Source organism: Pristis pectinata, chromosome 5, assembly GCF_009764475.1.
Source record: "Pristis pectinata isolate sPriPec2 chromosome 5, sPriPec2.1.pri, whole genome shotgun sequence".
Taxonomy (NCBI): domain Eukaryota; kingdom Metazoa; phylum Chordata; class Chondrichthyes; order Rhinopristiformes; family Pristidae; genus Pristis; species Pristis pectinata.
Window position 1 is genome coordinate 41,030,102 of NC_067409.1, and position 19,205 is coordinate 41,049,306.

The following is a 19,205-nucleotide window of genomic DNA, read 5'->3' on the forward strand; positions in this document are numbered from 1 at the left end:
GATAATGAGTGATATTTAAAAACTGTTCAAATACATTTAAATAACCAAATAACAAGATTATCTAAGAAATAATAAGTGATTGCTTGTAAAAACACATCAACACACTGGAAATTAATTAAAAATATAAAGATAAAGTGAAATAAAGAAACACTGACATATGTTTTTCGTCATATTCCATCTGTTCCTAATTGATATTTTAAGAAACCATATGCAAAAATAAATACTGGGGCAGCAGAGTATTATTGCTGCAAATACAGAACCTCAAGCATATACTTTCACAAAAATAAAAACATCCAGTGGTCAGACTAAAATCATCCTACCTGTATTGTGTGAGAGTCAGAGGCTTGACCAAGGATTTCCAGCAGAGCTGGATCAGAAACAAAGAAAAATCTGGGAAATAGTAGGCGTTTCTTTTCCAGATATCCAGTAAGTGATTTCTGACACATCTCTAACTGCTCCAGTAAATGTGGTAAAAGTTGTGCTAAGGTTTCATCACCTACACAGCACAGCACGATGTTTGTATTGTCATGAGCTCGTTGCATAATCTTCTGCCATGACTTATCAATGTTCTGAAATCTTTTGGCCTCCTAGAACAGAGCAGAGGGTTTATTTTAATCAAAATAATTCCTAATAGATGATACTGCAGCCATTTCCAGATGATAGAAAATAATTATCATTTTTTAAGGATCATCTTATGTCTGGACTAGAAGGGAGCATGTTGAACTATGAAATCAGATTTGATTGATGAGAGCTAAACAGTTAGAATGTATACATTATCCAAAATATTGATTGTTCATTAGCCAGGGTACTAATTTATGTAGCTATTCTTGCAATGTCGTATGGAGCATGGAGCAATACAGCATGGATACAAGCCCTTCGGCCCAACCAGTCCATGCTGACCACAGTGCCCACCTAATAAGTCCCAATTTCCCGCATTTGGCCCATATCCCTCCAAGCCCTGCCCTTCCATGTACCTATCCACATACAGGGTGGTTCGGGAGGGTTTAAACTAGTTTGTGAGGGGGAAGGGAACCGGAGGAGTAGGTCAGAGGAAGAAGGGGATGGGGAAAAGTTAGATCAAACAGGTAGAGAGGCTTTGGGGAAGGAGAAGCAGAATACAGGCGATAAAAGTAGTAAGGTAGATGGACTGAAGTGTGTTTACTTAAATGCAAGAAGTGTCAGGAATAAGGGGGATGAACTGAGGGCTTGGATAAGTATGGGGGACTATGATATCGTGGCTATTACTGAGACGTGGCTGACGTCAGGAGAGGAGTGGATATTGAATATTCCTGGTTTTCGGTGTTTTAAGAGGGATGGGGGGGAGAAGAGGAGGAGGGGTGGCGATACTGGTCAGGGACACTGTTACGGCTGTGGAAAAGATGGATGTTGTAGAAGGATCACCTCTAGAGTCCATATGGGTGGAATTAAGGAACAAGAAAGGAGCAGTTACTCTACTAGGAGTATTCTATAGGCCCCCTGGTAGCAGTAGAGATATAGAGGAGCAGATTGGCAGGCAGTGTTTGGAGAGAAGCAAAAATAACAGGGTTGTTATAATGGGAGACTTCAACTTCCCAAATATAGACTGGAACCTGCTTAGTGCCAAAGGTTTAGATGGGACGGAATTTGTTAAATGTGTCCAGGAGGGATTCCTGACACAGTATGTTGACAGGCCGACGAGAGGGAATGCCATGTTAGATCTAGTTTTAGGAAATGAACAGGGACAGGTGAAGGATCTATTGGTGGGTGAGCATTTGGGGGACAGTGACCATTGCTCCATAACCTTTAAAATTGTCATGGACAGGGACAGGTTCAGAGAGGACAAGAGGATTTTTAATTGGGGAAGGGCGAACTATGAGGCTATAAGGAGAGAACTTGGGAGTGTAAATTGGGATGTCCTTTTTGAAGGAAAATGTACCACGGAGATGTGGTCGATGTTCAGGGATCTTATGCAGGATGTTAGGGATAAATATGTCCCGGTGAGGCAGAGAAGGAATGGCAGGGTGAAGGAACTGTGGGTGATGAGAGAGGTGGAACGACTTGTTAGGGAGAAGAAGGTAGTGTACCTGAGGTATAAGCAGCAAGGTTCAGACAGGGCCCGTGAGGAATATAGGGTAGTGAGGAACTTAAGAAAGGGCTGAGGAGAGCTAGAAGGGGACATGAAAAGGCTTTGGCTAGTAGGGTTAAGGAAACTCCCAAGGCCTTTTTCGAGTACGTGAAGGGTAGGAGGATGGCTAGGGTAAAGGTAGGTCTGATTAAGGACAAAGGTGGGAGAATTTGCCTGGAGGCGGCGGAAGTGGGAGTTCTCAATGAGTACTTCTCTTCGGTATTCACCAGGGAGAGGGGTCTTGATGATGCGGAAGGGAGTGCTGGTAGGGGTAATGTTCTCGAGGTTGTAGATATCAAGAGAGAGGATGTGTTGAAGTTGTTAAATAATATTAAGACAGATAAATCTCCGGGGCCTGACGGGATTTTCCCCAGGCTGCTTCGAGAGGCTAGGGAGGAGATTGTTGAACCGCTGGTAAGGATCTTTGAGTCCTCGTTGTCCACGGGGATGGTGCCAGAGGATTGGAGGATTGCGAATGTTGTCCCCTTGTTCAAAAAAGGTAATAGGGATCGGCCAGGGAATTATAGACCGGTGAGTCTCACGTCTGTGGTGGGTATGCTGTTAGAAAGGATTCTAAGGGACAGGATTTATGAACACCTGGAGAAACATGGACTGATTAGGGACAGCCAGCATGGCTTTGTGAAGGGAAGATCTTGCCTCACAAGCCTGATAGAGTTCTTTGAGGAGGTGACCAGGAAGATTGATGAGGGCAGTGCGGTGGATGTGGTTTACATGGATTTTAGTAAGGCGTTTGATAAGGTTCCTCATGGTAGGCTTCTTCAGAAGGTCAGAGGCCAAGGGATCCAAGGAAGCTTGGCTGTGTGGATTAGGAATTGGCTTGCATGTAGAAAGCAGAGGGTTGTGGTGGAAGGAGTGCCCTCGGATTGGAAGGCAGTGACTAGTGGTGTCCTGCAGGGATCAGTTCTGGGACCTCTACTTTTTGTGATATTTATAGATGACTTAGATGAGGGGGTGGAGGGCTGGGTTAGTAAGTTTGCGGACGACACTAAGATAGGCGGTGTTGTGGATAGTGTGGAGGGCTGTCGGAGCTTACAGAGGGATACTGATAGGATGCAGAGCTGGGCTGACAAGTGGCGGATGGAGTTCAATCCGGAGAAGTGTGAGGTGGTACACTTTGGAAGGACAAACTCCAGGGCAGAGTACTGGGTAAATGGCAAGGTACTTGGCAGTGTGGAGGAGCAGAGGGATCTGGGGGTTCATATTCACAGTTCATTGAAAGTTGCCTCACAGGTGGAAAGAGCAGTTAAGAAGGCCAATGGGATGTTGGCTTTCATAAATCGCGGGATTGAGTTTAAGAGCTGCGAGGTGATGATGCAGCTTTACAAAACTCTAGTTAGGCCACACTTAGAGTACTGTGTTCAGTTCTGGTCGCCTCATTATAGGAAGGATGTGGAGGCGTTGGAGAGGGTGCAGAGGAGATTTACCAGGATGCTGCCTGGATTAGAGAGTATTGAATATGAGGAGAGGCTTAAGGTGCTAGGGCTTTATTCACTGGAAAGGAGGAGGATGAGAGGAGACATGATAGAGGTATATAAAATACTGAGAGGAATAGATAGAGTAGACAGTCAGCACCTCCTTCCCAGGGCACCAATGCTCAAGACGAGAAGGCATGGCTTTAAGGTTATGGGTGGGAGGTTCAGGGGAGATGTCAGGGGGAGGTTTTTCACCCAGAGAGTGGTTGGTGCATGGAATGCACTGCCTGGGGTGATGGTGGAGGCAGATACATTGGACAGGTTCAAGAGCTTGTTGGATAGGCATATGGAGGAGTGTGGGATGGGGGGATATGCGGGAGGAAGGGGTTAGGTAGTGTGGGGGTGTTTTGATGGACGGCACAACATGGTGGGCCGAAGGGCCTGTTTTGTGCTGTATGGTTCTATGGTTCTTAAATGATACTTTTGTACCTGCCTCAACCACTTCCTCTGGCAGCTCATTCCATATACTCACCACCCTCTGCATGAAAAAGTTGCCCCTCAGGTCCCTTTTAAATCTTTCCCCTCTCACCCTAAACTTATGCCACTGAGTTTTGGACTCTCCTACCCTGGGGAAAAGTCTGTTACCATCTACCTTATCTATGCTTCTCATAATTTTAAACACCTCTATAAAGTCGCCTCTTATTCTCCTATGTTCCAAAGAGTGATGACCCAGCCTGGCCATCCTCTCCCTATAACTAAGGCCTTCTAGTCCTGGCAACATCCTCATAAATCTTCTCTGCACTCTTTCCAGTTTAACCATTTCCTTTCCATAATAGGGTGACCAAAATTGCACACAGTACTCCAAGTCTGGCCTCACCAACGACTTATACAACTGCAACATTATGTCCCAACTCCTATACTCAATGCCCTGACTGATGAAGGCCAGCGTGCTAAATGCATTTTTCACCACCGTCTACCTGTGATGCTGCTTTCAACAAACAATGCACTTACACTCCTTGGTTTCTCTGTTCCATTAAACCCTCTCATGCCCTACCATTCATAGTATAAGTGCTACGCTGGTTTGACTTTCCTTAAACGCATCACCTCACATTTATCTGTATTGAAATCCATTTAGCATTTCTCGGCCCACTTCCCTAACTGATCAAGATCTCCCTGTCATCTACAATAACCTCCTTCACTATCAACAACACCTCCTAATTTTGCGTCATCTGCAAACTTACAGATCGAGCCTTGTACATTTATTTAAATAACGAATAACAAGAGTCCCAACACCGACCCCTGCAGCACATCACTAGTCACTGGCCATTCCAAGAAACAACCTTCAACCACCACCCTCTGCTTCCTACCTCCGAGCTAAGTTTGAATCCACCAAACTAGCTCTTCCTAGATTTCATGGGACTTAACCTTCCAGACCAGCCTGCCATATGGAATCTCGTCAGAGGCCCTGCTAAAGTCCAAACAGACAACATCCAGTGCACTACCCTCATCTACTCTTTTGGTTACCTCTTCAAAAAACTAAAAAATTCATCAAGCATGACTTTCCATGCACATAGCCATGCTGACTCCAAGTCAAACCTAATCTTCACCTCTCACAAGTGCTAGCTTCCAGAGATATGCCAATTCTTTCTAGCATGTATGCCAAAGAATGAGAGGTAACAACTTCCAATGTGGGGTCCATATTCACTACATTCACAACAACATTTGCCTTATATTCCTGACAGCACATTCCAGAAGCTTTGTAGCAGTTCTGAAAACCCTTCATGTGAACCAGCAATTTCACTACTTGCAACATAATGTAGCATGAAATCTAGCCAAAACTGTAATATGTACAAAGAGAATTTAATGTATCTATACTGGAGCACCATCCATTTCTGGCAGAGAAGGTTAAGCTCCAAGTTTCCATTTTTTCTGAGTTATTTATGCTAATCACCATTGCTACAAATAACACATTCTAATTCTTTATCTGAGGCAAGAGAATAGAAATTATAATTGAAGAAGAATAAAGATCATGATTGTTAGCCATTTATTTTCTCACTCACTAAACTTCCTTGATCGTTTACATTCTGGATACCTGCAAAGACAGAAACATTGTAATTTTGAAAGTATACCATTAAGTTTTTCACAGTTTGTACAAACCTGTGGTAGTTGTTTTGCAATATCTCCACCAACAAACACCGCTTCCAGGTAAATCCAAAGGTTCTGAACTGTAAGCCAGTTTTCAATTATTTCTGTGGTATTTGAGAGCTTCTGTACCCACTGTTGAATTGTGGGCTTAAATGGTGCATTGTACCTGTCAGATAAGCAACCACAACTTCAAAAGAAATTGTTCACTGTGACAAAGATGTTTGGATACAAAAATGGATCTTTGTTAAATCATTCAGACCTCTAATTTTATACTTGTGCTTCTTGGCCATTCGATTCATCATAATAAAACAAACTCAATAAATTTCATCTATATCCTTTACTATTTTGAAAATTTCTTTTACCAAATTAAGAAAGAAATTTTCAAAGTATATTTCATCCCCTGTTTGAAAGCGTGGAACATAAATTGCACAGCCTTCAAAAATGCTGCAGGAAATGCTATGCACATTTAACTCTACCCATCATTTAGAATGCAGGCAACTAGCCAACTTCATAGTGCCTGCTCATTATAATGATTTGTGTGTGCAGTGAACAGCAACTGTGCTGTTGGTTGTTTGCACTTATCAGCAGCAAGCCCAGTAACAGTCCTTCAACCATCAAAGGTGACATTCTCTCACATCCCAATTGCTCAACATTTCACAATTTTTTATGACTTACAAGCCACAGATGTTGTAAGCGTATGTCACTAAATTCCCCCTCTGCCAACCAACACCCTGCCTTCCCCTACCAACATACTTCATTCATTACGATCTACCCCTTGTTTTTCTTCTTTTAAATTTAGACAGTGAAGAAATGTATCTCGGCCAAAATGTGGAGGAACAGCAAAATGTCCTGCAACCTGCTTTCATACGTGCAGATGCCAGCTCAGATACTGAGATGACATATAAAGGAAAGCACAGAGGCAGGATCTGCGTAAGATGAGATCCCAGGCACGTGGCCAGCAGCCAAGAGGAGGATAACACAGATGCCAATTCCTCAGGAGTGGAATAAGATAGATAGAGAGATGTCAGGAATGGGTTCAGCTACAGGACCTTCAGATGATGACTTTGAAGAGTAGCTTACTGAAGAAGATTAATGTCTCTTAAAAAAGACTATCAGAAAACCTGGTTCAATGTCAGAGAGCATTGAGAAGTCCAGTATCAACTGGAACAGAGCTTTGTGCAGAGCTTGGAATCTATGCTTTTTGGCTCAGCAGCAACGAAGGACAGCAAAATATCCCAAATAGTATTTGCAAACTTTTGAACAAAACGATAATGATTTCCATTGTTGCAACTTCTACTGCAACAACAGCAACAGCTACCTAATGTCTGCATGCTACACTGGAAGCAGAGACTAGTCTCACACGAGTTCAGGCTTCTGCCACCATGGGTAGTTGTTTATTGTGTTCATAAGTACTTACCGTGTGTCGCAGTAGCCCAGCAATCTGTCCTCCAACAGATTAGTAGGATCACAACAAATTGACAGTGACTTGCACAGTAGACTTGCCATCCTCCCTCAAGTTGCTTGTGTACATGATCCCACCACAGCCATTAGGCCAGTGACCTTGCTGGGGCCAATTAGTCAATCAGACCAAATGGCAAGACAATGCAGTCCATACCTGAGGCTTCTAGACCTAGAGCTGCCCAAAGCCATCCACAGTATCATGCATTGAAAGTTGGCAGGCTTCCAAGGATGTTATCACCAATGAGGTAGCAGTGGGTGAGTAAACAGGGAAAATGAGCATCAAGGGGTACACACTGCAATCACTGTGCACTGGTCGTGATATGGTCATAGTTTTGACCACAAATGATGCTGACCTACAAAGGAGCTTCAAGGAAACCGAAGTCCTTGGCTTATGGAGGGGAGTATGACTGAAACTTAAAGGAATTGACCAAAGGGCTCCACCATGGGGTGGGGGGGAGGGGGAGTCTGCAGTTTAATTCGAATTAATACAGGAATCTTCACCGCCCTGGACAAGGAATGGATTGAAAGATTGATAGCTTGTTCTTGATTCTGTGGGTGGTGGTGCAAACTGTTCACAGTTAGTGGAATGTTTCATCTAATTCCAATAACAAGACCAAAATAGTGTCTAAAAGGACACCCTATGGTCAATCACCAAGGAAAAGTAAGATGAACTCTGCATCATTTCCCCCCTCCCCCTCATAGTAACTTAAAAAATTGTTTGATTTCTAAGTGTTCTCAATTTTATAGAAAAGTCATCAACTCGAAAAGTTTATTAAGTTTCTCTCTCCACAGGTATTGCCTACCCTGAATTTTTATTTCAAATTCATCACCTCTTGTGTTTTGCCTTTCAAAGTCATGGAACAATTGGCCTGTGATGAGTTGATATTGTGGTTATTGGTATTACACAAATCTGTTCTTTACAGGCAGAAATGGGCAAAAAGGATTTAAGGAAGGAGATCAGCCATGATCTTTGAAAAGCAGAACAAACCTTAAGGAACAAAATGTGCACTTCTTTTCCTCTTCTTATGCTTGCAATTTTAAATAACAAAAACATCAATACAGTACTTCATTAAATAAGTACATTTTTACAGCTGTATTTCACTCTAGCATATTCAAGTCTAGAGAACTCTTAGCAAATAAAAATATTTTATATTAATGTCCTTATTTTCCATGTCCAGGCAGAGCCATCAGTGATAGAACGTTTCAGCATTATAGAGTCATAGAGTCAGGCGGTCCTATAGCACAGAAAAATGCCTTTCAGCCAACCATGTCCATGCCGACTGTTCTACCCATCAATACTAATTCCATTTGCCTGCATTAGCCTTCTGTGCCTTGGTTATTCAAGTGCCTGTCTAGCTGCCTCTTAAATGTTGTGATTGTAACTGACTCTGCCACTTCCACGACAACGTGTTCGAGATATCAAACACTCTATGTGTGAGAAACTTTCCCCTCTATTCCCTGTAAACCTCCTTCATTACACCTTAAAAATAGGATAGGCCTATGATGGGAGCTACTTCAAATCAAACCTGGCATAGCTTGCAGGCAGAATTCATCTGAATGGGGATTTCTGAACCACAGAGAGGATAAAAATGTCGTTTATATTTTACTTATTTTATTTTAATGTTTTCAATTATATCTTAGTATTTTAAAGTGCTTTTAACAAATGTTACATTGTAAAATCAGATGTTTAAATATTTTTTTAAATTATATTTTTAATTAATTACAACAATCTTAATAACTTGGCTCTGAATATTAGAAATATTTAAAAACTGTAAATGAAACTTCAGATGATAACAGGAGGCAAAGATTCCCCAACCTCTACCCCCAGTTCTGTCTCCTGTCAAAGTCTGTCAGAGTGTTCCAGTGGTGAAGCTTCAGCATTACACTGTCCGAGTTCTACTCACTATACTTCGCCACATGCCTCCTAGGTATGGAGGACCTGCATGTGGTTTGGATAAGTTCAGGCAGTCAAGGACCACAAGTGGGTAGTTTGGGAGGCAGATTGGATCCAGCTAGATTCGGTCTAGTTTCTGACTCAGTAGATGCTACCTGACTTGCTGAGTATTTTCAACACTAGCTTTTCATATTCTAGAACGTTATGTATTTAAAAGTGCCATGTAAACTATTTGTAAGTTACCTGTTACTCATTAATGAGCCTAATATCATTAGGCTATCCTCCATTAGTGCAATATTCTCCATGATGTCTGATCCTTTGAGCAGCAACTCACCCCTTGTCTTGAATGGGGCAAAAGTGAGCATGTGACCACTCCATTCATTGATCACAGCTTTTAGTTTTGCTTCAATATCCTTTTCCTTTCCTGCACTAATACAAATGTCCTGAAAGATAGATTAACTTTACTTAGTATTCACTGTATTGCCTATTGAATCTTTGATTTTATTGCATATTTAGTTTAGTTCATTCTTGTAATGTGAAAATTGCTGGCAAGATTCCATAAGCTTCATTGCCATTTTTATTGACACCAACTTATTATTTTCCAATATTTTAAATTAAAATTGAATTTGTCAAGTTTCATGGGATTTGAATTTACATTCTCTGGATTATCATCCAGGCCAAAATGCACTACTATCTAAATTAATTTATGATCATCTACTCAATTAAAATGAATATTTGCCAAATCTACCTAAAAATAACTTAGGCTGACTTCTTTATCATGACTTTTTTTTATAATATTCATTTCAAAATTTAGCGATTTAATAATAGTTCAATAAAGTACATTTTATAATACTTCAATGAACAATTTTTGTAACTTGTAAATTGTAAATTTATTTGAAAGTGGTGTCTTAACCAGGGAATACCAAATGTTAGTCCTGATGTCTTTAAAACATAGAAAATAAGTATTTTACCTCAATATCCTCTTTATATTTTAGTAATGGTGCTTCTGTTATATTTTTGAGGGAGAATTGTTCAGATTCAACATCAAAAGTATGGCCAGTGACCTGTGCAATCCTTTCCCAGTGTCTTGACATCATAGCCTATAGAATAATAAAGAAATATACAATAATTGTAACAATTTATTTATATTCCTGTAATGGAGAATAGCAAAAGCAAAGCACTGTGGATGTTGGAAATCTAAACAAACAGAAAATGCAGGAAATGGTAAGCAGGTCATGTAGGATCTATGCAGAGAGAAACAGAGTAAACATTTCAAGTCAATGAAAGGTCATTAATCTGAAAGAATGGCCCTAATTCTGAGTATCAGCAAGTTTGGGATATCCACAGAGAAGCTGGCTGAGCTTTATCAGTGATTGCTCACTGCACTCTGTCACTGGATTTTGCATGGACTACAATAGTGGAGCAGCAGCGTTCTAGGAAATCGACAAGAAAATGTGAGCCTGCTGATAAGGATGGAGATATTATGGCTGCAAGGAGGAGAGAAAGAATGAGTTAAGTCGCATATTTTTAAATTATTTCTGGTTGTGGTAATGATTTTAATTACTAAATAGTGTTTTAAGAATTTTCAAGTGATTTTATTTTTAAAATTATCTGTTGGAATTTGTAAATTGTTTATTTCATTTTTAAAAGATTTAAATACTTCTGAATGTCAGGAACATTTGCAAGTATAGAAGCATTGTGACAGCTTTGGTAAACAGTAAAGGTGAAGCTGTGGCTTTGCTATCAAAGTTTTCATAGGAGTTTGAGCCTGTTCTCACCTGTCAACATGTCACAGTTATGTGACATGTTGACAGCCTCAACATTGATTCCTCTAACTTCTGGTAACCCCTCTCCTGCTTCTCCCCCCTTTCATCTCCCGCCTTCTCTTTCCCTCACTCCTGTGGCCCCCTTCTCTTTCCCCTTCCCCTGCCCTCATGACCTGCCCATCTGTTCCCCACCTCCTTCCCTTTGTTCCATGGTCCGCTGCCCTCTCCTACCAGATTCCTCTTTCTTCAGCCCTTTGCCTCTTCTACCTACTACCTCCCAGTTTCTTACATCTCCCCCCTCCCCCACCCACCTACCTTCCCCCTCTCACCTGGACTCACCTATCACCTGAACTCAACTATCATATTACAGCGTGTGTTCCTCCCCCTCCCCTGACCTTCTTATTTTGGCTTCTGCCCTCTTCCTTTCCAGTCCTGATGAAGAATTTCAACCCAAAACATTGACTGTTTATTTCCCTCCATAGATGCTGCCTGACCTGCTGAGTTCCTCCAGCACTTTTTGTGTATGTTGCTCTTATGTCACAGTTATATTGTGCAAGGCACTGGTATCAGGATGGTCTTGGCAGATTACCCTTCTGGATGGAGTCAAGGTAAGTGAACAATGTAGTTCAACGGCACTGCTTCCAGTGTTTTCCACTTAATTAACATGTAATGTGCTGTGGGAGGTGAACCAGCAGCAGTCCCTCCCAGTGACAGAGTACAAACAGAAAATGCTGTAAGATACCCGACAGGTCAGGAGAAAAAAATATAGTTAATGTTGACAGGTCATTGACCTGAAGCATGAACTCTTTTTCTCTTTCCAAGAATTGCTATTTGACCTTCTGAGTAATTCTAGCATTTCTGTTTTTATTTCAGATTTCTAGCATGTGCATTTTTCAATGTTTTATACCACATCCTTGAGGTTCATGAATTCAAATGAACAGGCCTTCTGTTAAAAAAAACACAACCTATCAAAGAGACTAGCTTTCAATATAAGTGGTGCAAAATAACTGCATGTATCTACCTCACTGAGTTGCAATCATTAAAACCATTGACAATGCAAAAGTGGACAATGCAAGAGAATTATGAACCCTGACTCAGCCAATCAATGTCTTTAACTCCTTCATTTGGCTAGAAAGTAAATAGATGGAAGGGAGACCACCCAGATGGGGGGGGGGGGGGTGGGTTTCTCAGGTTTTGCACCTCAGCTGTGAATGTTTAAATGCGTTCTCAATGTGCAGTGAGGAGTCACGGTGGTCTGGCAGCTCCAGGAATTACTGGATATCCTGTAATGCCTCACCTGGTAAGAAAGCACTTCAAGTCAACATGTCAGAGGTAATCTTGATTGTCACCAGACAGAGAGTGAAGCTTTACAAGTGAAAAGGAATGCCTTGTTGTAACATTGAAACAATTCCACTGATGCCATAGCTGCCATGTAATACTGGCAATGAATGAGCATGGCCTCCAATGTCAAACTGATTCCTATCTCATGATTCTTCTCCCCTGCTTAGTCTGTCCTTCCTACAATAGAGGGGGCTACCTATGAGGGAGGGACTGCTATGAGAGGCTGAAGCATATAAGTAAGGTTGCATGGAGAGATGAAATATCTACTTGATATGGTTGGTTCTCAAGGAGCCTTCATTTGTGCCAGCCTTAAAAGGGACATGAATAGGTGAAATAGTGTTTGAAATGGTTGATTTTCAGACTGGATTAGAGTATACAATGTTCTTCAAAGATTAATACTGGGACTACTGCTTTTCTTGACATAGTTTAATGACTTGGAATTGGCTCTAGAGGGCACAATTTCCTTATATGTGGATGAAACAAAACTTGAAGGCATAATATAAGGAAAATAGTAAGAACTTCAAGGAGATATTGACAGATTGATGGAATGAGCAGCTAACATTTAATGCTTATTATGTTCTCATTTTCCAGAAACTGTTGTTTTCTGCTATTCTCCCCATCTTGCATGACAGTCATTGTATGAGTGCACAGCGGTGGTGGTTGGAGTAGGAACAGGAGTCAAAAGCAATAGAACCAGAGAGTAACCCCTGTTCCTCAAGATCCACCTCTCAGATTAGTGCTGAAAGTGTCTAGTAGTACAAATTCCCCAAGGGTAAGGGAGTCACAAGAGTTGTCAGGAAATATGGCACTGGCTATCATAATATTATTCTCATGACCCACAGTGATATGCATATTTAAAGGGTGGAATTTATTTAATGAATTATTATTTATTTATTAATTATTAATGAACAGATCCTGGTTCTTCACGGGAGTCATTTATGGGCCCATGAGTTCACCTTGGGGAATTCAGCAATGCTAGCAAACCCCACCTGCCCCTCAATGTAATCAATAAACTAAGTAATTTCTTCATAAGCACAGAGCCTGGGCAACCTTTCTAATGTTGCAGTGAGCATCAAGCTGATAAATAAGATAGAAATCAGCAGTGGCCACTTTGGAGTGAAGTAGAGGCCAGGAATTTGAAAGATACTGTGAAACTGACTTCCAAAGAGGGAGCAGTTAGGCACGAGAGCATGGCCGAAGGTCATCTTATAGAATGTCACAGATTTCAGTTATTAAAGCCTTCAGAAACCCAAGACTGTGAATGCATTGCTCATTAGAGAGATCTAGAGACAACTTGGCGTCTCTATGGACCATCTATGAATAGATTTTTCACAGATGGACATTTCTGTGTCTATTATCCCAAAGTCCCCGGGTCACTTAAAATGTCTATCCTGACAGTAATAAAGTATCGCCAGTGGTGTTAGCACGAGGGCATTCAGTGAATGAGCAGCTCAATAGCTAAACGCTGCTACAAACATTCCCTGTTAGCTTGAGTACCTGCTGTGAACTTTAGGAGGGGGTTAGGCAAACTACAGTTAGTTCGGATGCTGTGTTGTGAGGTGCCCTGACATCAACAGAGTGTCTGTCAGTGCCCAATCTAGATTTCTGATTGGCACAGTTTCACCCGGAAATGATCACTCATGCAATTTACTCCGGTAAGATCAATTCTGAATTGCCTAGCACTGAAAAATATCGATACTACACAATTCAATTTCTAGGCAATGCAGTAGGCCATTTCATAAATGTTTATGATTAACAAAAAATTATCAATCTCTTTTATAAAATTAACAGCTGACAATCACAATTGATTTTCAAATTTCTACCACCCTTTACGTGAAGCTTCTCCTCACTTTATGGAAGTCCTGCTTCTAATTTTTTTGACTAGGCCACTGGTCCAAGACACCCAAAGGAACAGAAAAAAGTTATCGCAAATAAAAATAAACACTGCTGAAAATATTCAGGAGATCAGGCAGTCTGTGGAGAGGAAGATGGAGTTGACATTCCAGATTATTGAGCTTTCAATAGAACTAGGAGTCAAGCATGGAGTCATAGAGTTATACAGCACAGAAAACAAGCCCTTTGGCCCAACACATCCATGCTGACCAAAGTACCTTCATGACCTAGTCCCATTTGCCTGCATTTGGCCCATACCCCTCTAAACCTTCCCTATCCATGAACCTGTCCAAATGTCTTTTAAACATTGTAATTGTACCTTCCTCTACCACTTCCTCTGGCAGCTCATTCCATATACTCACCACCCTCTATGTGGAAAACTTGCCTCTCAGATCCCTTTTAAATCTTTCCCCTTGCACCTTAAACCTATGCATTCTAGTTCAAGATTCCCCTATCCTAGGGAAAATAAAACTTTGACTTTCCACCTTATCTATGTCCCTCATGATTTTATAAACCTCTATAACGTCCCTCAGCCTGCTTCGCTCCAGAGGAAACAGTCTCAGCCTATCCAGTCTCTCTACATAACTCAAGCCCCCAGTCCCGGCAACACAAGTGTGAAATTTTTGAACACCTTCTCTAGTTTAATCACATCCTTCCTATAATGGAAACCAGAACTGCACACAATCTCCAGATACAGTCTCACCAATGTCTCCTACAGCTGTAACATGATGTCCCAACTCTTGTACTCAAGTGCTCAGATTGATGAAGGCAAGCAGCCAAACACCTTCTTCACCATCTTGTCTGCGTCACCACTTTCAGGGAACGATGTAGACCCCCAGGTCTCTCTGTTCTACAACACCTTCAGGCCCTGTCATTCACTGTATATGTCCTGCCCTGGTTTAACTTCCCAAAATGCATCACTTCACACCAGTCTGAGTTAAATTCCATCTGCCATTCCCTTGCCCACTTTCCCACTTGATCTAGATCCTGTTGTAACCTTAGACAACCTTCTTCATTGTCCACTATAGCACTAATTTTAGTGTCATCTGCAAATTTACTAATCATGTTTTACTTTCTACTTTCTCATCCAAATCATTAATGTATGTGACAAAGAACAGAGGACCCAGCCCCGATCCCTACAGCACACCATTGGTCACGGTGTCCAATCTGAAAAACAACCCTCCACTACCACACTCTGACTCCTTCTACCAAGCTAATTTTGTATACAATTGGCTCGTTCACCCTAGATTCCATGTGATCTCACCTTCTGGACCAATCTACCATGTGGGACCTTGTCAAAAGCGTTGCTAAAGTCCATGCAGACAACCTCTAACACCCTGCCCCTGTCAATCCTCTTGATCACCTCTTCAAAAGTTATAGAGAAGAGAGAAAGAAGAAGAAAACAATGGAGACCAAGAGGAACAGACACCAGTGGAAACTTAATTTTGATCAACAGCTCAACAAAAGCTTTGAGGGAAACAAAAACCATTTCTGATGAGTGAGGTAAACAAGCTGAATTGAAACTGCAGAAATTTTAATTTCTCTCTATCTGCCTGATCAATTCCACAATACCTTGAAAATTTTGATCAAATCTCCCTTTATTAGAAAGTTTATGGACATCTGGCTTTCAAGCTGAAGGCATCTACTAAAGCAATGGTAGCTGCTATGTTATCAGTTTCCTTATACTTCATGTTGGCTCTTTGTTATGCACAGTCTTAGGGTATTATGAAATTCCTCCAATATGTTGCAAATGTGGAGTTATCTCCTTATCCATCAGCTCAGTGCAGAAATTATCTTATCCTCCATTAGATTTTTACTCTATAATATCAGCACATGAAAAAAATAGAATATACAAGAACACTTGGCTCCTTAGCCAAAGCTATTTTCCCTCTCTTCTATCCTCGGATCTTATTTTGAATTCAGTAGCTTCAATCTATATAAACAAGATGTTTAGAAGCACATTAATTAAAAATATTCTTTTATTTATTCTAGGTTGTGGACGTCACTGACAAGCCACCATTTACTACCTATTCCTAATTGCCCCTAAATAAATGGCTTGCTGAGTCATTTCAGAGGGTAGTTACAAGTCAATAAGAATGGGTAAAGGTGAAAGATTTTCTTCAAAAAGGAATAGATTTTTTTTAGCAGTTTGATCATTATGATTAGTAATACTAGATTGTTTAGATTATTTAAAAAAATATTCATTTTTTAATTTAAATTCCCCAGCGACCATGGTCAGATTTGAACTCCTATCCCTGGATGAGCAGTCTAAGCTTCTGTTTATTGGTTTGGTAATTTAACCAGTATGCTACCATACTGACTGGAAATATTAGAGTGAAAATTATTCAGAGATGGACATAAAATCTCATAGTATCAAAAGAAAACAAACATATAGACTGTCAATTGGGCGTTGTCTTTCTCACTAAAAAGTTAATTTCCATTTTTTTTGCTGTACTTTACTAAAATATTTCCTTATCTTTTCAATAAATCAAAAATTAACTCACTTTGTTTGCCATCATTTCAAGCAATGGACAAGTTTCACTGAAGTCATCAATCTTCTTCTTCAAGTCATTGAAAGCTTGCCACTCCTTCAAGGCTTTGGGTAATTTCCGTATTCTGCACACAAAAAAATAAAGAATTTTAAATATTGAATATTAAAGAAATTTGAATTATTTTTCTATAAGTCCAATATATTCTTTAGAATTCGGAAATTATATTGGCTTTCATCACTTTACAAAATGTGTCAACTTTTAATTTTATTTTACCATTTATTCAGGCCCAATATAAAATAATAAGAATATTAAAAGTTACACAATTAAAGGAAATAATTTGACTAATCAATTATGCTATGTTCAGTATATTTAAACTATGATGAAATCATGTAAACACATCTAATCCCTTGAGAAAAATCGGCATTGGCTCCCTCATGGGAAAAACCTTCAGGTAGCTTTGACTCCTGAAACTCCTACCAATGCTGAACTTATGGCATTGGTAAGCCACAGGTGATGATTTTTCAGTGACTTTAACTTTCCTAATAGTTTATTCTCTTTATTGCTGTTTTTCACTTCTTTTGGATTCCTTGGGCAGTTTATAATCCCCATAAATTGATATAATTCCATCAGTCTGTCCTGTCTATTTCCAAATGCATCAATGTGACTACCTTGGGCAAGCCAGCAGTTTGAGCCTTCAAATGAATGAAGCAATGGCACTATAACATTACAATTTTAAATGTAAATAAAGGAATGCATTTTAATGCCACCCACCTTCCAGAAACCAGGGTGGTAGGCTATTATTGGCTGCCTGGATCCAGCTGATCTCTATTTAATCTGCACTACCAAACAGGTAGCTACTTGTCACCACTCTCCTCACCCTGCCAATCTCTGCCTGAAGCTGGAAAGTTTTTTATGGTTCAAAATCTGTTTGCAATTTTAATTCAAACCTGGGCCAACAGGGGATCCAGCTTTCTCACCAAGTAAAGGGAAACACAAGAGACCAATTTAAGTTTATTACATTCTTTTGTGGACTATGAGACCAACAAGAAAATTTATATTTCCTTTAGCTGGATCCCACTGAACTCCATGTCCCCCATGCCCTTTTGTATTTTCCAAGATACCTGGACTCCTAAGCTGAGAATAGTCTGCTTGTGTTCTGGAGCCTGGCAACTATTCCCCATCCATCTCCTTCCTGTCAGTAGTTACCTCTTTTGATTCCATTGTCCCTCCTATGCAGTTATTTGTAAATTTTGTAGATTTCCACTGAGTTCCTGAATCCAGTTAAAAACGGAAATGGTCCCAAGGTAAATCCCTGGGACACCATTAACAAGTACCCACTGCGTTCTCCCTTTTAACCAATGCTTTATCTATGCCCAAATTTGAACTTCATCTCTCAAGGTTGAAAGGTTAATTGGTGATCTGTCATTAAAAATGTTATCTGAGTATACAACGTTGTACTGTTTAACACAGTATCACACATGCAGAGTTATTTTTAAATTGGTAAGCTTTCTCAAATTTCCCAAATCAAACTCCCCTAATCAAATGTCCACCATGCTCTCTCTCCAACTAACTTTTCTATAACCAAGCAAAGATCTTCTAAACTCCCTCCAACAAGCATGCAAAGGACACGTGCTAACCAAGCAAACAAAAGCACTCACTAAACTAAACATGTACGGAGCTACCTCTAAGGAACTATAAGCAAAACAATCCTTTTAACCAGATTTGAAGAGCTCTGCCTAACCTAGTATTACAAAGTAGGGACGTACAGAGCATTTTTTTTCTAATTGAACAGATGGAGAGCTCTCTCTAACCAAGCAGGGGCAGAATTTTCTCTAAGGATATCCTATCTGTTCTCCAATCAGGCTTTCAAAGAAACCTCTCTAGTCAAGAAAGCATAGAATTATTTTTAATTAAGCCCAGCTAGAACTCTCTCTTTTGAACCATGTACAGAGTTGCTTGTAACCAAGCACGTACAGATTACATTCTAACAAAGCAGGTGTAGTTTCACTCAGATAGGGCGCAGATTAAATCATTGCACAAAGCTATTATTAGCTGCAATGCAACTACGATTTTAAGTAAATTAAGATTAAATTTTCATTTTCAGCTACTGTGACTCATCAACATTGATGTGTCCCTATACTGTTAGAGTCATGGAATTACAAAGCACAGAAACGTGCCCTTCGGCCAAACTCATCCATGCCAACCAAGGTGCCTTCCTGATCTCTTTTCCATTTGCCTGCATTTGGCCCATATCGCTCATACCCCTCCATGCATGGACCTGTCCAAATGTCTTTGAAACATTGTAACCGTACCCGCCTCTGCCATTTCTTCTGGCAGCTTGTTCTATATACTCACCATCCTCTGTGTGAAAAGCTTGCCCCTCAGGTCTCCTTTCCCCTCTGACCTTAAATCTATGCTCTCTAGTTTTAGATTCCCCTGCCATGGGAAAAAGACTGTGACCATCCAGCTTACCTATGCCTCTCATACTTTTATAAACCTTTATAACATCACCTCTCAGCCTCCTTCACTCCAGGCAAAATAGTCCCTGCCTATCCAGTCTCTCCTTATAACTCAAGACCCGGCACCCCCACCCACCCCCCTCGTTCCCACAACACCCTTCTGAATCTTTTCTGTATATTCTGTAGCTTAATCAAGTCCTTCCTATACTATGGCCAC

General features: G+C 40.6%; 1 protein-coding gene across 1 annotated transcript in view; it reads right to left on the reverse strand.

The window, feature by feature from the left end:
* Positions 1-19,205, reverse strand: part of dnah5l (dynein, axonemal, heavy chain 5 like) — a 233,743-nt gene that overhangs the window by 154,394 nt on the left and 60,144 nt on the right. The window contains exons 30-34 of the mRNA XM_052015789.1: positions 16,542-16,653; positions 10,009-10,137; positions 9,281-9,480; positions 5,695-5,848; positions 321-587 (exon numbers count right to left, since the gene is read on the reverse strand). Coding sequence (XP_051871749.1) covers positions 321-587; positions 5,695-5,848; positions 9,281-9,480; positions 10,009-10,137; positions 16,542-16,653 — 862 coding nt within the window. The remainder of the gene's footprint in view (positions 1-320; positions 588-5,694; positions 5,849-9,280; positions 9,481-10,008; positions 10,138-16,541; positions 16,654-19,205) is intronic.